The following is a 20,841-nucleotide window of genomic DNA, read 5'->3' as shown; positions in this document are numbered from 1 at the left end:
CCCAGAGAAAGCCCCTGACTTTGACTGGAGAGATCAAGGGTGGATTACCAGAGGATGTAGTGCCAAACTGGCTTGTGTCTCTGCTCCTAACCAGTAAGTTCTACTGGTTCTTCCTCTGCAGTAGCTCTCACGGTTGTTCCTTCCTATCCATTCCCACTTCAAGGCCCTGCTTCTGGCTTTAAGTGCCATTTGTCTGAATTGTTGCATTGGCTTGTCTGGGTTTTCTGCCTCTGTTGTCTTGCCTCATCAGTCCTTCCTAAATACCTCTGTCAGAGTAACTGTTGTGAAAGAGCAGCTGTTGTTGGATTCTTTGGTTAACCTCACTACTTCTTGAATGAAGCCTGGATTTTAGGTATGGCATCCATGTTCTTGTGCCAGCCTGCATATTTGCCCATGCCTCTCACCTTTATTGTGTCCTCGTTTTCAGTGAAACCTGACAGCTCAGCATCCCCCACATGCCGTGCATTTTGCTCTCTGTGCTCAATGCTGATAGTTTGCTTCTGTCTGAGGGCTCCCCTCCACCCCTACTCCTGTCTCCCCCTGAGGTATCCCCTTCACCCCTACTCCACCCTGTCTAGCTGGCAAAATCTTGCCTGATACTTCCTCTCTGACACTGTCTTGGTTCATTCCTACTCTGTGCTCAAAAAGCGCTTTAATTTTTCTTATTGGCCATAATATGATTATTTGTGAACATGTTTTGTTTTACTCTTTATTGGTACCTTTAGAATGTGGTTTTTATCTTCATTTCTGCATCTCCTTACCATCATGAACTGTGTGTGCATGTGGTGTTTGACAGTGTTTATTGAATTAAATCAGAGAGAAAAAGTCTGCGGTTGTTGAGAATCATCTCTGGGTCTGACTCTGATATTGGCTCATGTTCACAAATTTGACTGATGTTTTCATTATTTCTAAACTTTCTTTTTACATGGCTCACCCCATTTTCTTTGCACAAGAGCCCATGCGGTAAATTCCTTTTTGGTGGTACTAGAAGAAATTAATCTCTTGAAGATGCAGTAATAAAAAAAAACATATGACTCATTCTTCCTTCTTTTCTTTGGTTTCCAGGTAGCTCAATAGCTCTGATTCCTTTATTGCTTGTGTTTAGTTTGTGTTTTTTTTAAATTGATTTTTGTTTTCATATCCTTACTTTGTCTTTTTATTGTAATCCCTTTTAAATCATTTTTGGAAAGAGATAATTTATCAGATAAAAATATACAGACTCTCGTGGATAATTAAGTGTTCATGGTATCCAGTGACTGACTGAACTTCAGGCATATGTTTGACCTGAATGTTCAGTTGAAGCTTTGTATATAAATACTCTGTTGTTCATAACTTCAGAGTTCTTTGGTAATGTTTTATGAATACTCCCTGTAAAAGCTGTGGGATCTTTGAAGAGGTGGCGGCTTCGGCTGTGTCACACATCCTCTAACTTTAGGCCAGTTTTTTGGGGTCACTTTTAACCCCTTTAATCCTACTTCTCCAACAGCTATTTGGGGAGGGCCACACCAGTGGTTGAGGCTTAGGTTAGGTAAAAAGCAAAGCTGTTCTTTCAATCCTTTAAATGAAAGTAGCACAATGGAAGATTCTGTATATTGTTCTGACTTTATTGCACAATAAAAGCATTATAAAGTGCCTAAGATGAGTAGTTATGAGAAAGCCCAACAGATCTTTAAATAAATAACTTTATTTATTTAAATTTATAACCATTAAATAAATTTAATGATTAATTTAGTGGTAACACAGTGTTCCCTGGGCAAAAGAAATGGGTGCAAGGAACAAATCTCAAATTCCTAGACTAGGACAATCAGTATCAGAGACTTAAAAAGGAAAAGAAAATGTTTCCAGAGTAATAAAATGGTCTGGCTCTATTCCTCAAGTGGCTATTACTACTTACATAAACTATTTAAGAAGGGCGTTAAAAATGGGCTTTTGTCCAAGAGCAGATGTTTTCAAAGAAATGTTGTCCTTCAGTTCTTCCAGTAAAACAGGAGACCCTGAGCACGTATTCAGGTCTCTGCCATATGTTCAGCTGATCTTAAGCTCTTTGGGAGGGCAGCTGGTATGCCCTGGCTCACTGGCAGCTACGGGCTTACCTAGTCCTGCTGTGACTAGGTTTCACACGGACTCTTCACATGCCATTCTGAGGGTTGGACAGACGGTGAATATGGGCGATAGGCAACTTTTTGCTAAACTTTATAAACATGCATGTTAATATTAATTTATGTGTATGACATTACCTTCTTCAGTACATGCTTACTCTTTGAGATGCAGTTTACCTCTGTTCATATCCTTAGTGTGTGAATAAGTGTTGTGGTGTTTATTTTTAAGTTGAATGTCTAATTTTTTGAATGGCTGTTCTTAGGCTAGGAATGTATCGTGAAGCAGAAAAGCAGTTTAAATCAGCCCTGAAGCAGCAGGGAATGGTAGATACATTTCTCTACTTGGCAAAAGTAAGTAACTATTCTTAATTTGAGTCAATTCTGTCTTCTCAGAGTAAATGTTTAAATTCTGGTTAGTGCATGGGGAAAATAGCCAGTTTCTTCAAGAATATTTGGCAAGTTAAGGTGTTCATACTTATTTTTCTTTATAGCAAGGGGAAAAGTAGGGACATATCTGGAGGGTAGCTGTCTCAGGAGAAGTTGATTGCCATGAGAAATAAGAAAACTCCTTTGAAAGATTGTTGATTAGAACAGGAGAAAATGCCACTATCTTACCACCCATGGGTAACAGACCCAGAGGGTCCCTCTTGTCCACAACACACTCATTTCCCACCTAAGCAGGCTGTAGAGAACAGGCATTGTTTTTATGTAGGTCCTTTATTTCTTGACTTTACCATAATAACAAAAACAACATTTACCCTTTATTGAGCACCTACTCAGTGTAAAGTATTGTGTCAGGTCCATTCCATATGCAGTGTAATTTAACCCTCATAGCAACCCAGCAAGGTAGGGTTTCACATTTCCTTTGGACTCCTCAGGAAAAGAAGACTTAAAGAGGAGAAGTAGGTTTTTCAGGGTCACTTGGCTTTTAAGAGCCAGCATGTCATAATCTTACATGAAACTGTCATTCTCTATTTTAGAAATTTCTGTTAGGTATATCGTTTATCCATGCCTGCATCTGAAGTATTTAATTCAGTAGAAGCCATTAAGCGCTAAGTTTCTCAGCTCCCTGACTCCATTGCTCACAATTTGTTTCTCCTGTTTCTGGGAGTCCTTTTCTTAACACACCTTCTCCCAGGCTCTCCACTGCTGCTCTTTCCCAGACTTCCGTGTTCCACGGCTCATCCTTTCTCCTGCATCTTCCCCTTCAGTCTCATAATTGGTTCCTCAGTGCCAGCATATAGACATACTCATGCCTGTCCTCTTCTAAGATCTTCCCTTGTTCCTTTCTTGTTTAGTTACTGCTCAGTCTCTGTGAAAATAGTAAGCCTACAATAAGCATTTACTGATGGGATAAATAAATGAATGCTTCATATACAACATGTGGAGAGAAAACTGTAACATCATTATTGAAATTAATGCTCACATTTCTAACAACTTTTTACTGTGATGTCTAGGAGATAATTTGTTACTAGACAATGATTACAAACTTGTCATAACAAATACTGTTTTTTAAAAAATGAATACTTTTATTCAAATGCGTTTTGCTTTTAGGTTTATATCTCATTGGATCAACCTGTGACTGCTTTAAATCTTTTTAAACAAGGCTTAGATACGTTTCCAGGAGAAGTAACCCTACTCTGTGGAATTGCCAGGATCTATGAGGTAAGGTTTTTATTATTCAAAAAGTTGATGTAAAATTGAGGTTCATGCTACTTCAGTAAGCTTATCATCCCTTGGGGTCCAAGCAAGGAGAACAATTTTTAAAATTATGATTGGTAGCCTGTGGTTTACCAATAGAATAGGATATTTTAGCATATGCATTTAGTCACACTAAGTCTTTATTTTGAAGTATTTCAAACATACAGAAGATTGTAGAGGATGGCATGGGATAGGGATCTAGTTTCCCCTTATATAGACAGCTGTTTGTTCTAGCACATTGTTTTCCCAAGGTCTGTAAGGTCCAATATCAATGTTTTTTTGTATAGATAGTAGATACATTTTGGGGCTTTGTATTCTGTTCTCTTGGTCTGTTTTTCTATTCTTGTAACAATATTGTACCATCTTAACTCCTGTAGCCTTGTAATATTATGTGGTAGCTCACTTTGTTCATCTTTGTTAGGAATATCTGGGCTATTTTCAACTTTTGCTCATTCTTAGAAATTTTAGAGCCATGTTGTCAAATTCCATGAAAAGCCCCATTGAGAGAGCCTCCCTGCTGCCTAATTACTATAGCTTTACAGTAATTCCTGATGGCAAGTTGGGCAGATTCTGCCACCTGTTCTTCGCAGTTGGTTATTTTTGGCCCTTTGCTTTTCCATATTGATTTTAGAATTGACTTATCAAGAACCATTAAAAAAAAACTACTGCAGACATATTAATTGGAATTGCATTAAATATATAAACGGTGTGGGAGCTGCCTTTCTTCCCACTCTTGATAAGATACAACCCTCCATTTACTTAGGTCTTCTTTTGTGCTTCAATGACTATTTTGTAATTAGCTCTATAAAGATGTTTTGTTAGGAGTCCCCCGAACCACTCTGACATTCAATGATTTATTGGAAGGACTTGGGACTCAGCATACAGTGGTGCTCACAGCCAACATTTATTTTAGCAAAGGGATACAAAACAAAATCTGTAAAAGGAAAAGGCACATGGGTCAAAGTTCAGAGGAAACCAGGCTTCCAGATGTCTTCCCCCAGTAGAGTCACATACAACACACTTAATTCTTTGAGGAACAGGTTGTGACAATGTGTGTGAATTGCTGTCAGGGAAGCTCATGAGAGACTTGACATCTGAGGTCACTGCTGGGGTCTTGTTGTATAGGCATCCTCTGCCTGTCATGTACCCAGATTCCAGACTCCAAAAAATAAAGCACATGTATTCATGCACCACATCAAGTTTATATTCCACATTGTTTGTACAAACAGTGGAAGGGGTAGTGAGCCACTTGTATCATCTGAGGAGAGTTTTATATTAATAGAGGGAACCCACCAAGTTTTTAGATGTCAGTTAAGGACCATTAGAAAGGCTTGCAAGTAGGCCTTTCTAAGAATAGCAGTTTCAGACCTGTTCTGTTAACTCTGTTCTGCACAGATCTATTTCTAGGGAATCACTGTGGATGGAATCTTTTTTTTTTCTATTGCATTTTCTATTTGATTATTTCTGGTGAGAAGGAATACATAAATTTTTTCTAGCAACCTGGCTAAATACTCTTTTAAGTTTTCATGTCTTAGATTCTCTTAGATTTCCTATGTAATATCCTCATCATCTGTAAATAGTTTAATCTCTTCATTTCAGTTGTTTTGTCACTTTTTAGAAAAGTATCTTACTGTTTAGTACTTAAAGTCGAATATTTACAAGAAACATCTCTGTTCTCTTTTAATTTCCTTGAAATGCTAGGGAATAATATTTAAAATTTATTTTGTTAGAAGAAGAATGGAAGGCAGTGACAGTTGCTATATCTGGATGGTAGTATATGAATGATTTTTATTTTTTTCTTTATACTTTCTCCAAATTTTCTGTAATGAGCATGCATTGCTTTTAAAATAAAAAGCAGGTTATATTTTTAAATTGTCTAAAAAGATTGTTTCCCCATTTGAAATATAATTTTGGTAAACATAGAAGACTTTGATTATTCATTGAAAATGCTATGTCGTATCTCTGTTCTTACTTGTGTGGCCCTAAAATTGAACACAAACAAAATTTTGACCAAGTTTAGATAGGAAATCAAACAGAATTGATTTTTGAAAGCAGTGTAATTCATGCGCAGTGATGACTATCTTGATACAATCCGAGCCCTTTGACATTTTGGGCTCTGCTTGTACACACTTACGTCTTCCTGCACTTCTCTTGTTAGGCAGGAACTGCTGGCAGAGAGCTGGGGAATTAACGTGGCTGCTGGTCAGAAGAATTCCTTTTGAGCCTCTGTTACAGGCACTGTTGCTGTGGCTGGGATGAGATGGCTCTGGAGCAGATTCCCTAATCAGTTACCTTTTTCTTTTCCGGCTCCGGGTCTGGCCAGGAGTTAGAGGAACATTCCCTTTTATAAGAGTGCAGTGGACAGCTTTGTGAGAAAGTAGAATGGCATGGCACTCAAAGGAGGAAAGAATTGGAGAGGAAAGCCTCATAGCTGTGAGGACGGTATGTCATCCACAATTGGTGCGCTCAAGGACTAAGCCCATCTTTGTCTGGGTAAAGGTTACATGAGTGCATGTGCATGTCAAAATTCATCAAACTAGACACTAAGATTTGTGCACTTTATTGTATTACCTCAATGAAAAAAAAAAGAAAACAGAGCTAAGCATAAACTTTAAAGAGTCAGATGCAGTATTTCTCCTTGAATTTACATAGTCAATTTCCCTTAGGCCGAAGTTTACAAAAAGACAGATATCCTGCATGTTCTTTTTCTCTTTATGGGACTGTGGATTTAGAGTTAATTAGTAAAGTTTGTTCCTTAGCTTTACAACCCAAATGCCTTTAGGGGTTTTTCTTCTGGAAACGAGGTGTTTCCTCTGAGCAGTTGTGGGTTTATCATACTTTTCTCTGGAGAGACTCTCCTCCTTTGTATTCTCTTTATTTATCACTTTGATTTTGGTCTGGTATCTTTTAAATGTTCCCAGTTTTTACATGAGCATGTTGTGCTGCCTGTTGTTCACTGTTCTGTAGAGAAAGTCGTTTAAAATGATTTATCCTGCCTAAATTTATTTGGTTGTGGTTTTAATTTTTCTTGAGGCATTTTGTTTATCCACCCAAAAGGCAAGTTGTCTGTTTGAGCTCTTCTTTGTTCAAGGTGTTTGAGATGAGAAACGTTACCCTAGGAAATACTATTCTAATGGCCCTCGAACTTGACTGTGTATAAAAATGACTTAGGGAATGTTTGAGAAGTGTGGCCAGTCCTCTGATCCTCTGCGTACTGAATCAGATGTCCTAGATGGTAGAACTCAGGCTTTTGAAGGTTTAACAAGTTCAATAGGTGTTTCTGATGTAAGAGTTTGAGAATCACTGCAACATTCACTTCCTGAAGTTATTTGTAACTTTATTTTAAATAACTAAAAATCTAATTATATAGTTAGTATCTTGTGAATTGGTTCAAAAATAACCACTGTAAAAATCATGTAAATGATACCACTATTATTTATATACTTGAAGTGACATTTATGTATTTGAAAATATTTCTAAAAATCTACATTCATAAAATGGACTTGGAGCTACTATAATTTAAACAGTTCTGATGCAGGAATAGATTAAAGGGCCAAAACAATCTATATTTGTTCATACATATGAAAATTTATAATGTGATAAATATTGTCTATTAAACCAATTGAATTATTAAACAGATAAAAAATAGAGCTGAATGAGTAATGATTTCTTATACTAAAAGAATCTGCCACTGCCAGCTGACTCAAAGATTTAAAACCATAAAAGTTCCAGAAGAAAATACAAATGAATTATTTGTATAAATTTGGAATGGGAAAACCTTTCTAGGCATGACACAAAGTCAGAAAGCCATATTAGAAAAGATTGATAAATTTGAGAAGTTAAAATTTTCTATGTAGTAAAAGCACATATACAAGTAAAACCAGAACAAGCCAAAAAAAAAAGTAAAAATATCAAACAGGGGAAATATTTTCCATACTTGAGACAGACAAAAGACAACTTTTAATTTCCTCAATCTGTACATTGCTTAAAAATTGCTGGATTTCAGGTGGTTTGCAGGTTGGTGGAGAATTACACACACCCACACAAAGGTGCTTGCACACAAACTTAAAACTTACGGAAACTAGGTGTTTCCTCGGAGCAGTTGTGGCTCAGAATTGTGGCATGGCTTTTTCATAGGCCCTTGTTTTCCTACCAGCTTACACAGAGCTGTTGACCGTCTCGATGCAAGTACAGCCACCCCAGAGGTGACACAGCAGCCCAATTCCAGCTGCATGTCAGCTACACCACTGCCCTTTCGTGGAGCTTGGTGACGCCATTTGGGAGAACTTAAGCAAACCGTCTATGCTTTTGCTCTGAAGGGAATGTTTATACAGCTGGGCTTTCCTGGGGTTTGGACTGAAAACATCATCAGCACAGGCTCATTTCATCTAGAAGGAGAAAGCAGAGTCCGCACCCAGGACTCTGAGCCGCATCTCTGCCTCCAGCTCCTTGTGTCCAGGCAGGCAGCCTCCCACCCAGTCCCCACATACCCACAAACCAATAATAGAAGGACAACACCAGGCAAGACATGACTTAGCAGTTCACAGAAAAAGAAATATCAGTATTGGTATGTTAAATGCCTAACCTCAGTCAGAATAAAGACATAAAAGCTAGAACAGTGTGCCACTTTTCACTTAATCAGGTTGACAAAAATGGGTAAGTTACATGGTGTCTATGTAAGGATAAAATGAAAGTTCCTGTGGCCAGGATTCTCCCCTGGCCCTGGCTGGTTAGCTCACTACACACATGTGGGCAATATGTTGTTATTGACTCTATATAAAGAGCTCCGCCCAGTGCTCTGGGCGACACAGTGGCACGGCTGCAAGGCTGCAGGATAGCAGAGCAGAGGCGGGAGTGGTGGCAGCTCTGAGGACAGAGGCCCAGGGGCAGAGACTGGCTTCCTGCATACAGACTTGCTCTGAGGGGATGGGATTTTACTGACTGACCTGCCACCATGGAAATAAAGTTGGGTATAACCCTTTCACCCCAAGAACGTTCTACTGTCATTTCTTTGGTCACACTAAATCCATAGTAAACTTGCCCGGGGCTGAAACCCATTGACGAGACGCTAGGGTTGTCAAGTGTGTAGAGGAACATTATTGTAGGGAGTGTGTGTTGGTGCAGCCCTTGGAGGCTGTTCACAGTTACTGATGAGATTCTTAAAGGTGCATGCTCTTTAGTCCAGCAGTTTACTTATAGGAATTTTCCTTAAGGCTGTTTTCATATAAGTGTGCAAGATATGTACAAGGATGATTTTACAGTATTTTTTTTTAGGTTAAAAAAAACTAATTCATCAAAAAAGGGCTGGTTAAATGTGGTGTATATACTGATGGAAAACTATGCAGAGAAAAAAATGGAGTAGAGCCCTTTGTACTGATAGGGAAAGAGCCAAGACACAAGACAGTCAGAGTCAAAACAATAAATGGCATATCAGAATGTGTACAATGATTCTGTTTATGATTAAAACATGCATGCCTGTGTGTGTGCATATATGTGAATAAAATCTCTTGAAGAATACTCAGGAAACTATTAGCAGAGCCTCTGCTGACTGGGACTTGGGGAGGGGACTTCTGCTTTTCATTTTATACCCTTTTGCAGTGTTTATTTAACATGAACACATATTTTACAATAATAACTTTTTAAAACTACCTATCAGGTTGCCAAAAACATAACTTAGTTTCAGTCTAAAATTCTTCAAGATAACATAAATTAGTTTATAAATTATTAACATAAATTGTGCCATCAATCAAGTACCACAAACATTCAAAGGTAATTTTATAGAACTGAAGCCTTGGAACAACTAGCGATTCAGGATGGAGCCTTCTCTGCATTGGTTGGTGCCCCCTGCTGTGGACTAAGCTGTCCTTCCCAAACTCATACGTTGAAGCCCTGACCTCCCAGTGTAATGGTATTTAGAGATGGAGCCTTTGGGAGATAATTAGGTTTAGATGAAGTCGGGGGTGGGGTAGGGCCCTCTTAATGGAATTAATGCCCTTAACAGAAGAGAGAGCAGAGAGCTTACTCTCCCTCTGCCCTATGAGTGAGAAGGCAGCCCTCTGCAAGCCAGGATGTCCTCGTAAAGCCAGGCCAGGCTGGCACCTTGATCTTGGACATCTGGCCTCCAAAACTGAGAAAATAAATTTCTGTCGTCTGACCACCCAGTGTGCAGTGTCTTGCCGTGGCAGCCTGAGCTGACTGATACCCCGACGTGGGCAGCCGGGACCCTGAGGCCGCACATTGGAGTGCTGCCGCCTGGGAAACCAGAGGAGTCATGTCGTGGGCCCCATGCTTCAGGGGCCATGAGTGCTCCCTGGTCAGGTTGTGCTTCAGTGTGGAAATTGTTCTTTGGAAGGAAAATGTCTTAGTCTGCTCAGGCTGCTGTAACAAAATACTACAAACAGGGTGATGAAAATGGAATGTGTTTCTCACGGTTCTGGAGGCTGAGAAGTCAAAGATGAAGATGCTGGCTAATTTGGTTCCTGCTGAGGGCCTTCTTCCTGGTCTCCAGATGGACATCCACATACTCTCACAGGTGGAGAGACAGATCATCTCTGGTGTCTCTTCTTGAAGGGCAGTGTCTTGCCAATGGGTTTCAGCCCCAGGCAAGTTTGCTATGGATTCAGTGTGACCAAAGAAATGACAGTAAAATGTTCTTTGGGGTGAAAGGGTTTATTACCCGGCTTGTTCTCCCAGCGGTAGGTTGAGCACTAGCGTCTCTGCCTCCGCCCAGAGCACTGGGCCCAGCTCTATACAGTGCAATGATAGCTCATTGCCTGGGGTGTGGAAGCGGTAGCCTAGCAGCAGGCCAGCCACATCATCGCGTAGTTTAGGTTCAGGTGAGGATCCTGGCCATAGGAACCTTCACTTTATCCACAGGCAGTAAGTACTTTCATGGCAGTGTCACCCTCATGACCTAATTGCCTCCCAAAGGCTCCACCTCCTAATACTGTCACACTGGGGGATTAGGGCTTCAATATGAATTTTGGGGGGACACATTCAGTCTGTAGCAGGAAGGATTTGGTATATGTGGTGGGGGTACTTCAGGGGAGTGAGTTAAGATATTCATTTGTTCAAGTTCTTTTGTGTTTTACCTGAAAGTAGAGAATATACTTCTATTGAAATTCTTTATTTTTCATGTTTTTCAATGGGTTCTTACATTCTTAAAATATTAAAGAATATTTGGAATAGCTGTACATAAAAGCAGTATAAAATTCAGGAGAAAATGAACTTATAATTAATTAAAAAATATGTCAACAGTCCTTTGTTTTGGAAAATAATATTAGCTACTTTTCAGCTGTAAGCAATAAATGAAAAAGCCTCCTCTCTTAAAGTCCAGGTAGGACTTTAAGTAAAAATGCAAATATAAAGCATGTGAAAAAATACATAAGGCATAAGTCTGGACCCACCTGTGGCTGTTTTATTGGGGTTTTACGGGACTAGTGAGTAACACTTGTGCTCGTCACTCCAGGTTGAAAACCAACTAAGACATGGATACAAGATTCGGACACAGGGAGGATAAGCTGTTGACTTTATTACTGACAAGAGCTGAATTGAAGCGCGTGGCTGTAGGTCTATGACCAGAAGGACTGAATGGTGTTCTGCCCTGAGTTAGAGAATAGTCACCCTGTCACAGACGTGGCCCTATAACCGCAGACCTCCACTCCGGAGAGCCTGCTCCACAAGCAGGGAGGAGAGCGTGGGCATCCTGGAGTCAGCTTGGCTTCCGGGAGACCCAGAAGGCGCTGAGGCAAGGGGCTCAGTCTGCCCCTTGGGAATGAGTGAGGAGGAGTGGGGAGAGCATCTCAAATACCACTTTAATATCGACATGTCTCAAAGTGTGGTCCGGGGATTCCTGGGGGTCTGTGAGACCCTTTGAAGGGGCTCCCAAGGTCAAAACTATTTTCATATTGCTAATATTGAAGAGACTGGTACTAATATTAATGGGTGTAGTGTTCTATATTGAATAATGAAATGCATTTATCTCTGTACTGTCCCCTCAATTTTGCGGTGAACCTAAAACTGCTCTAAATAGTCCTTAAATTGAAAACAACCGAAACCAAAGTCCGTGGATGTACAAAGAAAATTCTGTCTGATAAAAAAGCATTGTGTGGTGCTTCTTGCAATCAGTAGAGTCTCTTAGAATTGATAAAATATGTTATGATTAAAATCTTGCAAAAACAGTCTATATATAAGAACAAGTGAGTGGTTCACACAGTGTCATGTAAGTTGAGAGGCAGAAGAGAGCTGCGTCAAGTGAGGGTAGAAGGGACATTTCATGAAGGATGAGAGCGTGAAGTGGCCTTGGCGGTGGATTTGAGAGAGATGACATTCCTTAGTGACATTAAATGCATTTATTTATGATTCTCAGATTATGATGCCCACTGCTGGTCTCCCTGCTACTGTTCTTCCCCATCTTGGTGTATCCTCTGTGTAGCCACCGAGTTATTTAAATCATCATGTTACTCCCCTGCTCTTAACTATCTAATGGTTTTCCATCAACTTAGAAAAAAACCTGAAGCTCCTACTATGGCTGACCAAGCCCCTGGCCACCTCTCGGATCCCCTTGGCGTCCCTCCAACCCACCGCCTTTGCAGCCCCCCTCGCCTCTGTGGCTCTTCGTCTGTGACAAGCGCGTTCTCTCTGCTCAGATGCACTTCCCCCGGATGTGCCCAGCTCAGGACCCGCATTCATTCAGACTTCTGTTCACATGGCACCTTCTCCGCAACCCCCTCTGAAGGCACCCTCCCTCCCTCTCCTCTCCCTCCTTACCTCGCTCTCTCCTCACATCACTTACCCTTGCCGGCCATTGTATTACTTGCTGCTCCTCTGTTTGTCTTCCCTACCAGCGGTAACCTCCTTGAGGACAGGAACTTCATCTTTTTATTCATATCGTGTCCCCAGAGCCTAGACAGAGTCTGGCACATGGTGGGCTCTCAATTTGTTGGAGAGCTGACAAAAATCAATCGGAGAAAAGTAATTTCTTGGCAATATTAATACAGCTATTGCTTTTCTGTCTCTATGGAGAATAGGAAATGAACAATATTTCATCAGCAGCCGAATACTACAAAGAAGTTTTAAAACAGGACAATACCCACGTGGAAGCTATTGCATGCATTGGAAGCAACCACTTTTACTCTGATCAACCAGAAATCGCACTCCGCTTTTACAGGTGCGCCTCCCAGTCAATTTGCAGAACTACTTTCCTGTGAAATATTGGTGAAACAGTAATGAAGATGGAATGACAGCATAGAGAGAGAATGTGCAGGCCATGTCTATATGACACTAAAAATTCAAACACCCGATGTTTTACAAGCATCAAAGTGTCATCTAGTAATTTAGAAATCCCCAGATATTTGGCACCTTGCAGAAACACACCTGAAGAATTGAGTTTTAACACCATGTCATTGTATGAATTAGCTGTTTTGTCGTCAATCAGTAATAGTTTAATAGTTTCTGGAAGCAGTTCCCACCACTACTGCCTCTGCTGATACCACTATTTATAATATGAAAACCCTGATGCTGAGATAGTGATGAATTTTGCAAAGAGCAGTGGGCCCCAGATTCTGGGCCCTGAACGAGGACCTGAAACAGGATCCCCTGTTTGGTGAAGTATTGTGAGCTCTTGTCCAAATTATTTTTCAAAGTCTTAAGTAAGTTCTGTTCTCTGGTTCTCTTCTGAGCATATACTTATTTTATCCTAAAGATGGTTTCTGAGATTGACTCTGCTCCCCCACCTGCAAAGTGGGTCAAGGGTTCCTTAGGGCAGCTGGTATGGGTTTTCATTTGCTGGTTTAAGCTCTCTTGTCCTTTGTCCCTTGGGATTAATGATACATAGAAACAAAATGAGCTTCTTGAGCTATAGCATGAAAGTAAGAGGTAACACAGGGATCCACTGATGGTCTTGACTTCCACAGTGGACACTCATTGGAGGTCAGCAGGCACAGCTAAATCACAAAATACCAATAACCATAAGCAGCACACAGCTCAGCTGAAAATGTGACAGTAAATGCTACACATAGTCCTCAAATTAGAGGAGAAGGTCTTAGGAGTTTATCTTTGGGCACCAAAAATATGAAGCAAAAAAATGTAGATTTCACTTTATGTGACTATTTACTTCTTACTTTGGTTCTGTAACAGCTTTTGAGTTAAAAAAAATGTTAAGCTGTTTTTGACCTTGCCTCCAGACACATTTCCCATGACGGGCCCTTAAAGAAGACTTGCTTTGGTATTTGCTTTAAATTCCTATTTAAATTCTTTTTGTTAAAAATTATAAAATGAATTCATCCCTGGGTAAAAAAAAATATGTCCTAATATTTATATAGTTGGTCTGACACCAAAATATGTGTGCTTTTTTCAAAAAGGCGACTCCTGCAGATGGGTGTTTATAACTGCCAGCTTTTCAACAATCTGGGGCTGTGTTGCTTCTATGCCCAGCAGTATGATATGACTCTGACCTCATTGGAACGTGCCCTTTCTCTGGCTGAAAACGAAGAGGAGACAGCTGATGTCTGGTACAACTTGGGACATGTAGCTGTGGTATGTTTCTCTAAAATAATTTCTGGTTCTAGAAAAGGTGGTCACAAGTTAGTCTGAAGAAATTTTCAGGTTTAGGCATCCAGGTTTGGCTGCTGTCTTACACAGCAATTGAGAGATTCCTAGGAGTCACCATAATTCATTTTATATCCACAGGTCAAATTCTCATACAATTCATGTTTGATTCCTATGATGGGTCCTTGTTGCTTTTTCTGTGGTAGCAGAAAAGACTTATATGAGCAATGAAGGGAAGAGACCGCCGGGGGAAGCATATGGATTTGTGAATGAGAATATGTACTTCTGCTTTGTAGGGCATAGGGGATACGAACTTGGCTCATCAGTGCTTCCGGCTGGCTCTGGTCAACAATAATAACCACGCTGAGGCCTACAACAACCTGGCCGTGCTGGAGATGCGGAAAGGCCACATCGAGCAGGTCAGTGGTGCGGTAGACGGTGTGCTTTCTTCAAAGAACAGCTGTCCTGTGTAGTCATTTACATTTTATAATTTAAAAATGAACTCTAGAGTCTGACCGGCCTGTGTTTGAATCCGGCTCTGTCACGTATTCCTGAAGTGGACAAATTACTTAACCTTTCTGTATCCAAAGAAGAACACTGGATTGTATTAGGACAAACCTGCGCCTTCCCAGTCTTGCCCATCTTAGTGAACTGTTCAACCATCCACAGCCTGCCATCCACCATCCGGCTGCTCAAGCCAAAAATCCTCAGACTGCCCTTAAAACCTCTGTTTTTCTGCTGCCTCTCCCTGCCACCCCAAGCCCCCACCGTGTTCAGCAAGTTCCGTCAGCTCTTCCCCACTGAGTCACATCCTGACCGTGGGGCCTTCCTTCACACCCACCACCCTTCTCCAGACTGCTCCCACCTCTTGCCGGGACTTCCAAAGGAGCCTCCTGTCTGGTCTTTTTGTTTCCACTTATATTAGCAAGTAGTTGTAGCCTTTAATACATCCTCCTCAAAGTAGTTGAAGGGATTTTTAAAGAAACAAGATATGTTTATTACTACTTTACTCCAAAGGCTTCTCCTTTCACTTAGGAAATCTGGATTCAAACCGTGGCCTTCCAGGCCCCATGTCATCTCTGCATCTATACCTTTTGCCACTACTTTCCCACCAACTTACAAACACAGGGGCTGCCCCGCTGCTCTGCAGATGCTCAGGGCCTGTGCTTCCTTTAGGGCCTGTGGAACGTGCTTTCAGATCTGCAATGGCTTTTCCTTCCGTCATTCAGATTTAATTGCCCACCTCCTTAGAAAGGCCATCTCAAACATCAGTCTGAAGGAGCCCTCAGGCAGTGTCATGTCTCCTGTTGTGTTCTTCACAGTACTTACAATTTGTCAGAATACCCTTGCATTTCCTGTAGAAGCTAGAATGCCAGCTGCATCAAAGTAGTGGCTTTCTCTGTCTTCTCACTGCTGTATTTTCAGCATTAAAAACAGTGCCTAGCTGATGGTAGGTGCTCAGGCAATATTTGTGAAATGAATGGGCAATATATAAAGTAGAGAGATAACAGTCCCTGAGAGTGTTTTTGTGAGGACTGGCATGTAAGACACTTGGCATAGTGGAATCATACTATTAAGCACATGGCAGATGCTTAGTAAGTTTATTATGATGATGACATAAAGTTTAAAATGCTAAATACACTCATGTGATGTTAGTGGTAATCAAGGGTAGATATTATTACAATCCAGACTTTAGAGGTGAGGAAACAGAGACTCAAGAAGGGTAAGTAACTTTACCCAAGGTCACAGACATAGTGACCTTAACCTCCAACCTGGTCTCCTAAGTACAATGACAACCTTTTAACAAAACAAGGAAAGCAACATGTTTGGACGTTGCCTTTATTTAATAAATTCCCCCAAAGTATGTGAGAAGAACTTGTATTTTATAAACAAAAACTAAGTACTCTAAAATGGGAACTTGTTCTGTCATGGAACTTTACCTGTGTGCGGATGAAGCAAGTGCTTTTTTGTGATGTTCTCTATTCCCAGGTTGGTGATTTCCTTTCCCTCCTACTTATTGTAGTTTCTCTAGTATACAATTAATTTGAGATGTTTTGGTGAAAGGTTTCATGGTAGTAAACCCATTTTATAATTCAAAATTGCATTTCAATCAGAAGGAAGAGAAAACCGCTGGCTAATCAGAAAACAAAAAAATTAATATCCACCATTGTTTATGAACCGTTATTTTATTTTCCATAAAAAAAATACATAAATTTGTTCTCAAGTCATGAATAGAGGTTTTGGGTTTAGCTCGAAGTTGGAGGAATACTTAGAATTCAGCAGCTTGGAATACTGAGTTTGTGGTCTTAACAAAGAATGTGTGAGCATCTCACGTCCCTCAGTGGTCTCTGCAGTGTATGATCCTTTGAGACAAAAATGATGTAAATTTTGTTTTTTGAGTACTTTAGAGAACAGAAAGCTTGTCATTTTCAGTTGCATTCAGTTGTCATTTTCAGATCAGCAGTGTAATAGGTACTTCACTGTGGAACTTAAGGCTTTTTGGTTGGTCTGCTGTCACCTTAGAAAAACCTACTAATCAATACACAGCAACAGAAACTAGCGACTATTTTGTTTTCAAGAGGATTATATTTTGAGTTGTATATCACACTGAAATATAAACTTCATAAAAACAGTGATACTCATATAACTTTAAATCTATTGTAAGTTTTCAATTCTCTTATTTTCTCCATATTTTGAAATTTTATTATTAATATAATGTTGGCAAGCTGTCAAGATTTAATTATACTAAGTCGTATTTCATGAGGAATGTTATCTGTATTTATCAGAGATCATGTTTATTAAGGTCCTATCCTGGTAAAGAATTCTTTTACAAAAATAAAAATCACAAATGTAATGCTAATAAATGCTCATATACCTTTGGTTTTTCTTCTTTCCTTTTTTTTTAAACACAGGCAAGAGCACTCTTACAAACTGCATCATCTTTAGCACCCCATATGTATGAGCCACATTTTAATTTTGCAACAATCTCTGATAAGGTATTCTCTTTATCAATTTATCATCTGATCTGTTTCTTTTTCTTTCTTGTTCTACAAAAAGTACAGATAAAGAAATTCAAACTATAACTTCCTGAAAGAAATGCTTTTTGTAACAGTTATTATGTATACATATGTCTTCACTTTAAGGGATAGTTTAATACACTTTACAAAGTTTAGCACTGAATGTTGACTGGATTTAACACCATTATGGATTGCAGAAGAATTGCTCTATGTTTTAAAAAGTATGACATTTAGTCATTGAAAAAATACTCATTAAGCAACTCTTGGTTGGGGAAAGATTTAGTAATTGGCTTTTACAGCAAGGAAATCCTGAATATTATTTGTAAATCATATTGCCACTAAGTCTGTGTCATGATCACTATAAAATTAGGGATATTAGTGAAAACTATTTTAGCTGTGAGCATTATGGGAAAAATGCAGCTGTCAGTCCTGTATTACAAGTCAGTTAATATCCATGAGCTAAAAGGAGTCATGTGCCATATTTAATGATAAGAAAACAAAAGACATCTAATAACTAGCTTTTACTTAGAAACCTTCCTTTAAGATGGAAGTTGTCATTCGTAAGTTGTCACTCTTGCATGCCGGTTGAGTGCTAGCTGCTGTGCCAGGCGCTACACCCTCTCTAGTTCTCCCAGCACCGCAGTGAGGCATCCTTCACCGCCTAACCTCTTTCTTTGTACTGATTTTTTTCATTCATTGAGCTTCTCTGCTCTGTACTAGCCACTGTTGTACACAGAGGATACTGGCAATGAATAAAACTGACAAAAACTACCTTGTGCATCTTCTATTCTCATGGAACCCAGGGCATGGAGAGCTTCTGAGTCTCCCCTAGGGTCACCTGGCAGAGGCGGGTGTAGAATTCATGCCCAGTTCCTGGTCATGCCCACATGTTTCCCACTGCACTGTGCTGCCACTTAGACCATAAAGGCTTCACTTGTTGCTTTCAGGAATATTATCACTTAATAACATATAACTCAAGTGAGATATTACTTCCATAAGAGGAAATAGTATGTTAAAAAGAAATGCTGATTTAAAAAAGAAAACATGCTTTTAGTCTATATCCGTGTCACAAAAAACTACCAGAATGGAATTATCTAGATTTTTTTGTTTGCCCACACTAAAAAGCTCTCTCTCTTTAGCAATGTATACATGAATCAAGGTACATTTGATGGATTCAGATACTGTGTGTGTGGTTTTCTATGGGACAGGACTTTAAGACAAACTTTGTTGAAAACCAGAGACATCCTTTATAACTTATAAAGCCCTTTATAAACCTTATAAACTGTATCTTCCCAACATTACTGTGCTAGCACCATTGAAAACCTCCCAGAGGATGTTATTGTATTTTTAAATACAATAGTTTTTGCTTGAATTTTCTGTCTAAAAGGCAATACCCTAAACAGATGTCCTTGTGGTATCTTACAAATTGTTGTCCTAAGGATTTCCTAAACTACATAGAGCGGCTGTTTCAGCAGGCAACTGTTACTCTGTTTTTATAATACTATCAGTGACAGGAAGGAAAACATAGGCTTATGAATTCATAACTAGACAACTGTAATGGAGCAGAAGATGGAACTGTAATCTAGGTGAAAGAAGTCTAAAATCAAAGTATCATAATCCAACAATTTACCCTAAAGAACCCTTTGTGTTTCTAGTGTGCTGATTGTTTATCTTTTTTATCTCATTTTTTTTCTGTGGTATTACTTTGGTATTTCTTACAGATTGGAGATCTACAGAGAAGCTATGTTGCTGCACAGAAGTCAGAAGCAGCATTTCCAGATCATGTGGATACCCAACTTTTAATTAAACAGTTAAAGCAGCATTTTGCTACGCTCTGATTGTTCGTAGGTCAAATATTCTAATGATAGGGCATTAGACAAGGGAAAATGTGCATTAACACAAACCTGTACTTTATATTAATGAAGATGACAAAAGGAGTTTAAACAAGACTGTAATAAAAATTTTATAATAAATAACTTGATAGTATTGTAAAAGACAGGATTTAAACATTTGTAAGTAGAGCATGAAACTTTCTTCTGCATTACATGGTAGTTTGTTTATAATGTTTACAAAATATTTTCATGAATTTCCTCAAGTTTTTATAAATGCACATGTTTAATGTCCTTAAGCTGGCCATTAGCTATCATGTAGCTTAAGAGATCTGAAATCTGCCTTTAAATTGCACTTTATGGCTCAAAGTGTGTCTATTTATCCCAACTAGAGACTTTACTTGGAGCTTAAAATTGTACTTCAAACTATTTATCAAAAGCTTTTTGTGACACTCTATACTTTTTTATATATTATAGTTTCAAATAAATCTGTGTAAAACACCATCATTCTGTTATTTTTCAAGAGTTTTTATTTTAAGCATCTCAGATGAAACAAGTTTTTCAGAAGCAGTAATCTTAGAAATCAAATCTTTATTCTAGTTGCATTTGAAATGATGTACCACCAATTTTGTTTTTTTTCCTGAGAAACTGTTGATAGGATATTGCTTGTTAACATAAGACTACCAGGATTAGAAATGGAGTCATAGGCCAGGAATCACCTGTGGACAGCCCAGAGAAGATTAGGGGAGATCCCAATACCATGCATTGTAAAATTCTGGAAAGGCTCTTTAACTTGTCTCTTCCATATTTAGTGGAACTTTCATGAACATGTTCATACAAGGCAGTATGTTAAAGGGACAGGGCCACTCAAATTCATGTTCTGGACTTTGGGATCTGTCCATGTTATTTTTCATTCTTCATGAGAACTGTTTTACAGATATTATTTGTTTCTGTTCAGATTTGTATCAGTAGTACTACATAGCTGGCAAGAGCAAAACATGTGAATTCAAGAAATTATGGATTGTTAGAGGCTGGAAGTAACTTCAGAGAGCATGTGGATGCATCTCTTCACGGCACAGATGAACAAAGGAAGTCCCAGAGTCACACCGCTGGACGGCGAGACTGTTAGGACTGGAACCCACTTCTTCCTGCCCTTTAGACTTTAACCTTTCCTGGTTCTCCAGGACATGCTAGAGCTTGTTTAGCTTGTGAGAAATTCCTCAAGCACTTACCAAGTTTCCTAATACTGAATTCAATATTTAAATTAAAATTTTATAATGTGAATTTTCTTAATTTTAAGTAAGAGCTAGGGACAGTGGCTTGCATTTACTGAGAACGTATATATGTACCCAACACTGTTCTAAGCACTTTATATGAATTAATTGATTCAATTTTTCCCACTGCAGTCCTATAAAGTGGTATTATTCCCATTTTACTTAGAAAAAAATATGAGGCACAACGAAGTCAAGAAACTTGCCCAAGTTTGTAAACCTAGTAAGTGGCAGAGGTAGGTTCCAGTGCACGGAGTGTGGCCCCCAAATAAGTGCTCTGGACCACTATGTTAAATCACTTCTTAGTGTTTCCCCTATAAATAAAGTGACTATCATTAAAAATAAATGTTATATGCATTAGCAAAACTGAATAGTA

The 20,841-nt window shown here is 39.3% G+C and overlaps 1 protein-coding gene across 4 annotated transcripts in view; it reads left to right on the top strand.

Annotated features, from left to right (window-relative positions):
* The window catches only part of TTC8 (tetratricopeptide repeat domain 8), a 45,435-nt gene extending 25,739 nt beyond the window's left edge, over nucleotides 1-19,696 (top strand). For 3 of the 4 annotated variants that reach the window (XM_073242003.1, XM_073242006.1, XM_073242005.1), the window contains 7 exons: nucleotides 2,363-2,450; nucleotides 3,654-3,764; nucleotides 12,830-12,969; nucleotides 14,162-14,336; nucleotides 14,645-14,767; nucleotides 17,261-17,344; nucleotides 19,087-19,696. In XM_073242003.1, the coding sequence (XP_073098104.1) occupies nucleotides 2,363-2,450; nucleotides 3,654-3,764; nucleotides 12,830-12,969; nucleotides 14,162-14,336; nucleotides 14,645-14,767; nucleotides 17,261-17,344; nucleotides 19,087-19,203 (838 nt within the window). In that variant the 3' untranslated portion in view covers nucleotides 19,204-19,696. The remainder of the gene's footprint in view (nucleotides 1-2,362; nucleotides 2,451-3,653; nucleotides 3,765-12,829; nucleotides 12,970-14,161; nucleotides 14,337-14,644; nucleotides 14,768-17,260; nucleotides 17,345-19,086) is intronic. The other variant, XM_073242004.1, reaches the window with a different exon arrangement.
* Nucleotides 19,697-20,841: the final 1,145 nt, after the last annotated feature.

This window comes from Manis javanica, chromosome 8, assembly GCF_040802235.1.
Source record: "Manis javanica isolate MJ-LG chromosome 8, MJ_LKY, whole genome shotgun sequence".
In the NCBI taxonomy this organism is placed as follows: Eukaryota; Metazoa; Chordata; class Mammalia; order Pholidota; family Manidae; genus Manis; species Manis javanica.
The sequence above is the reverse complement of the archived record's forward strand: the minus strand, read 5'-3'. Positions and strand labels throughout refer to the sequence as shown.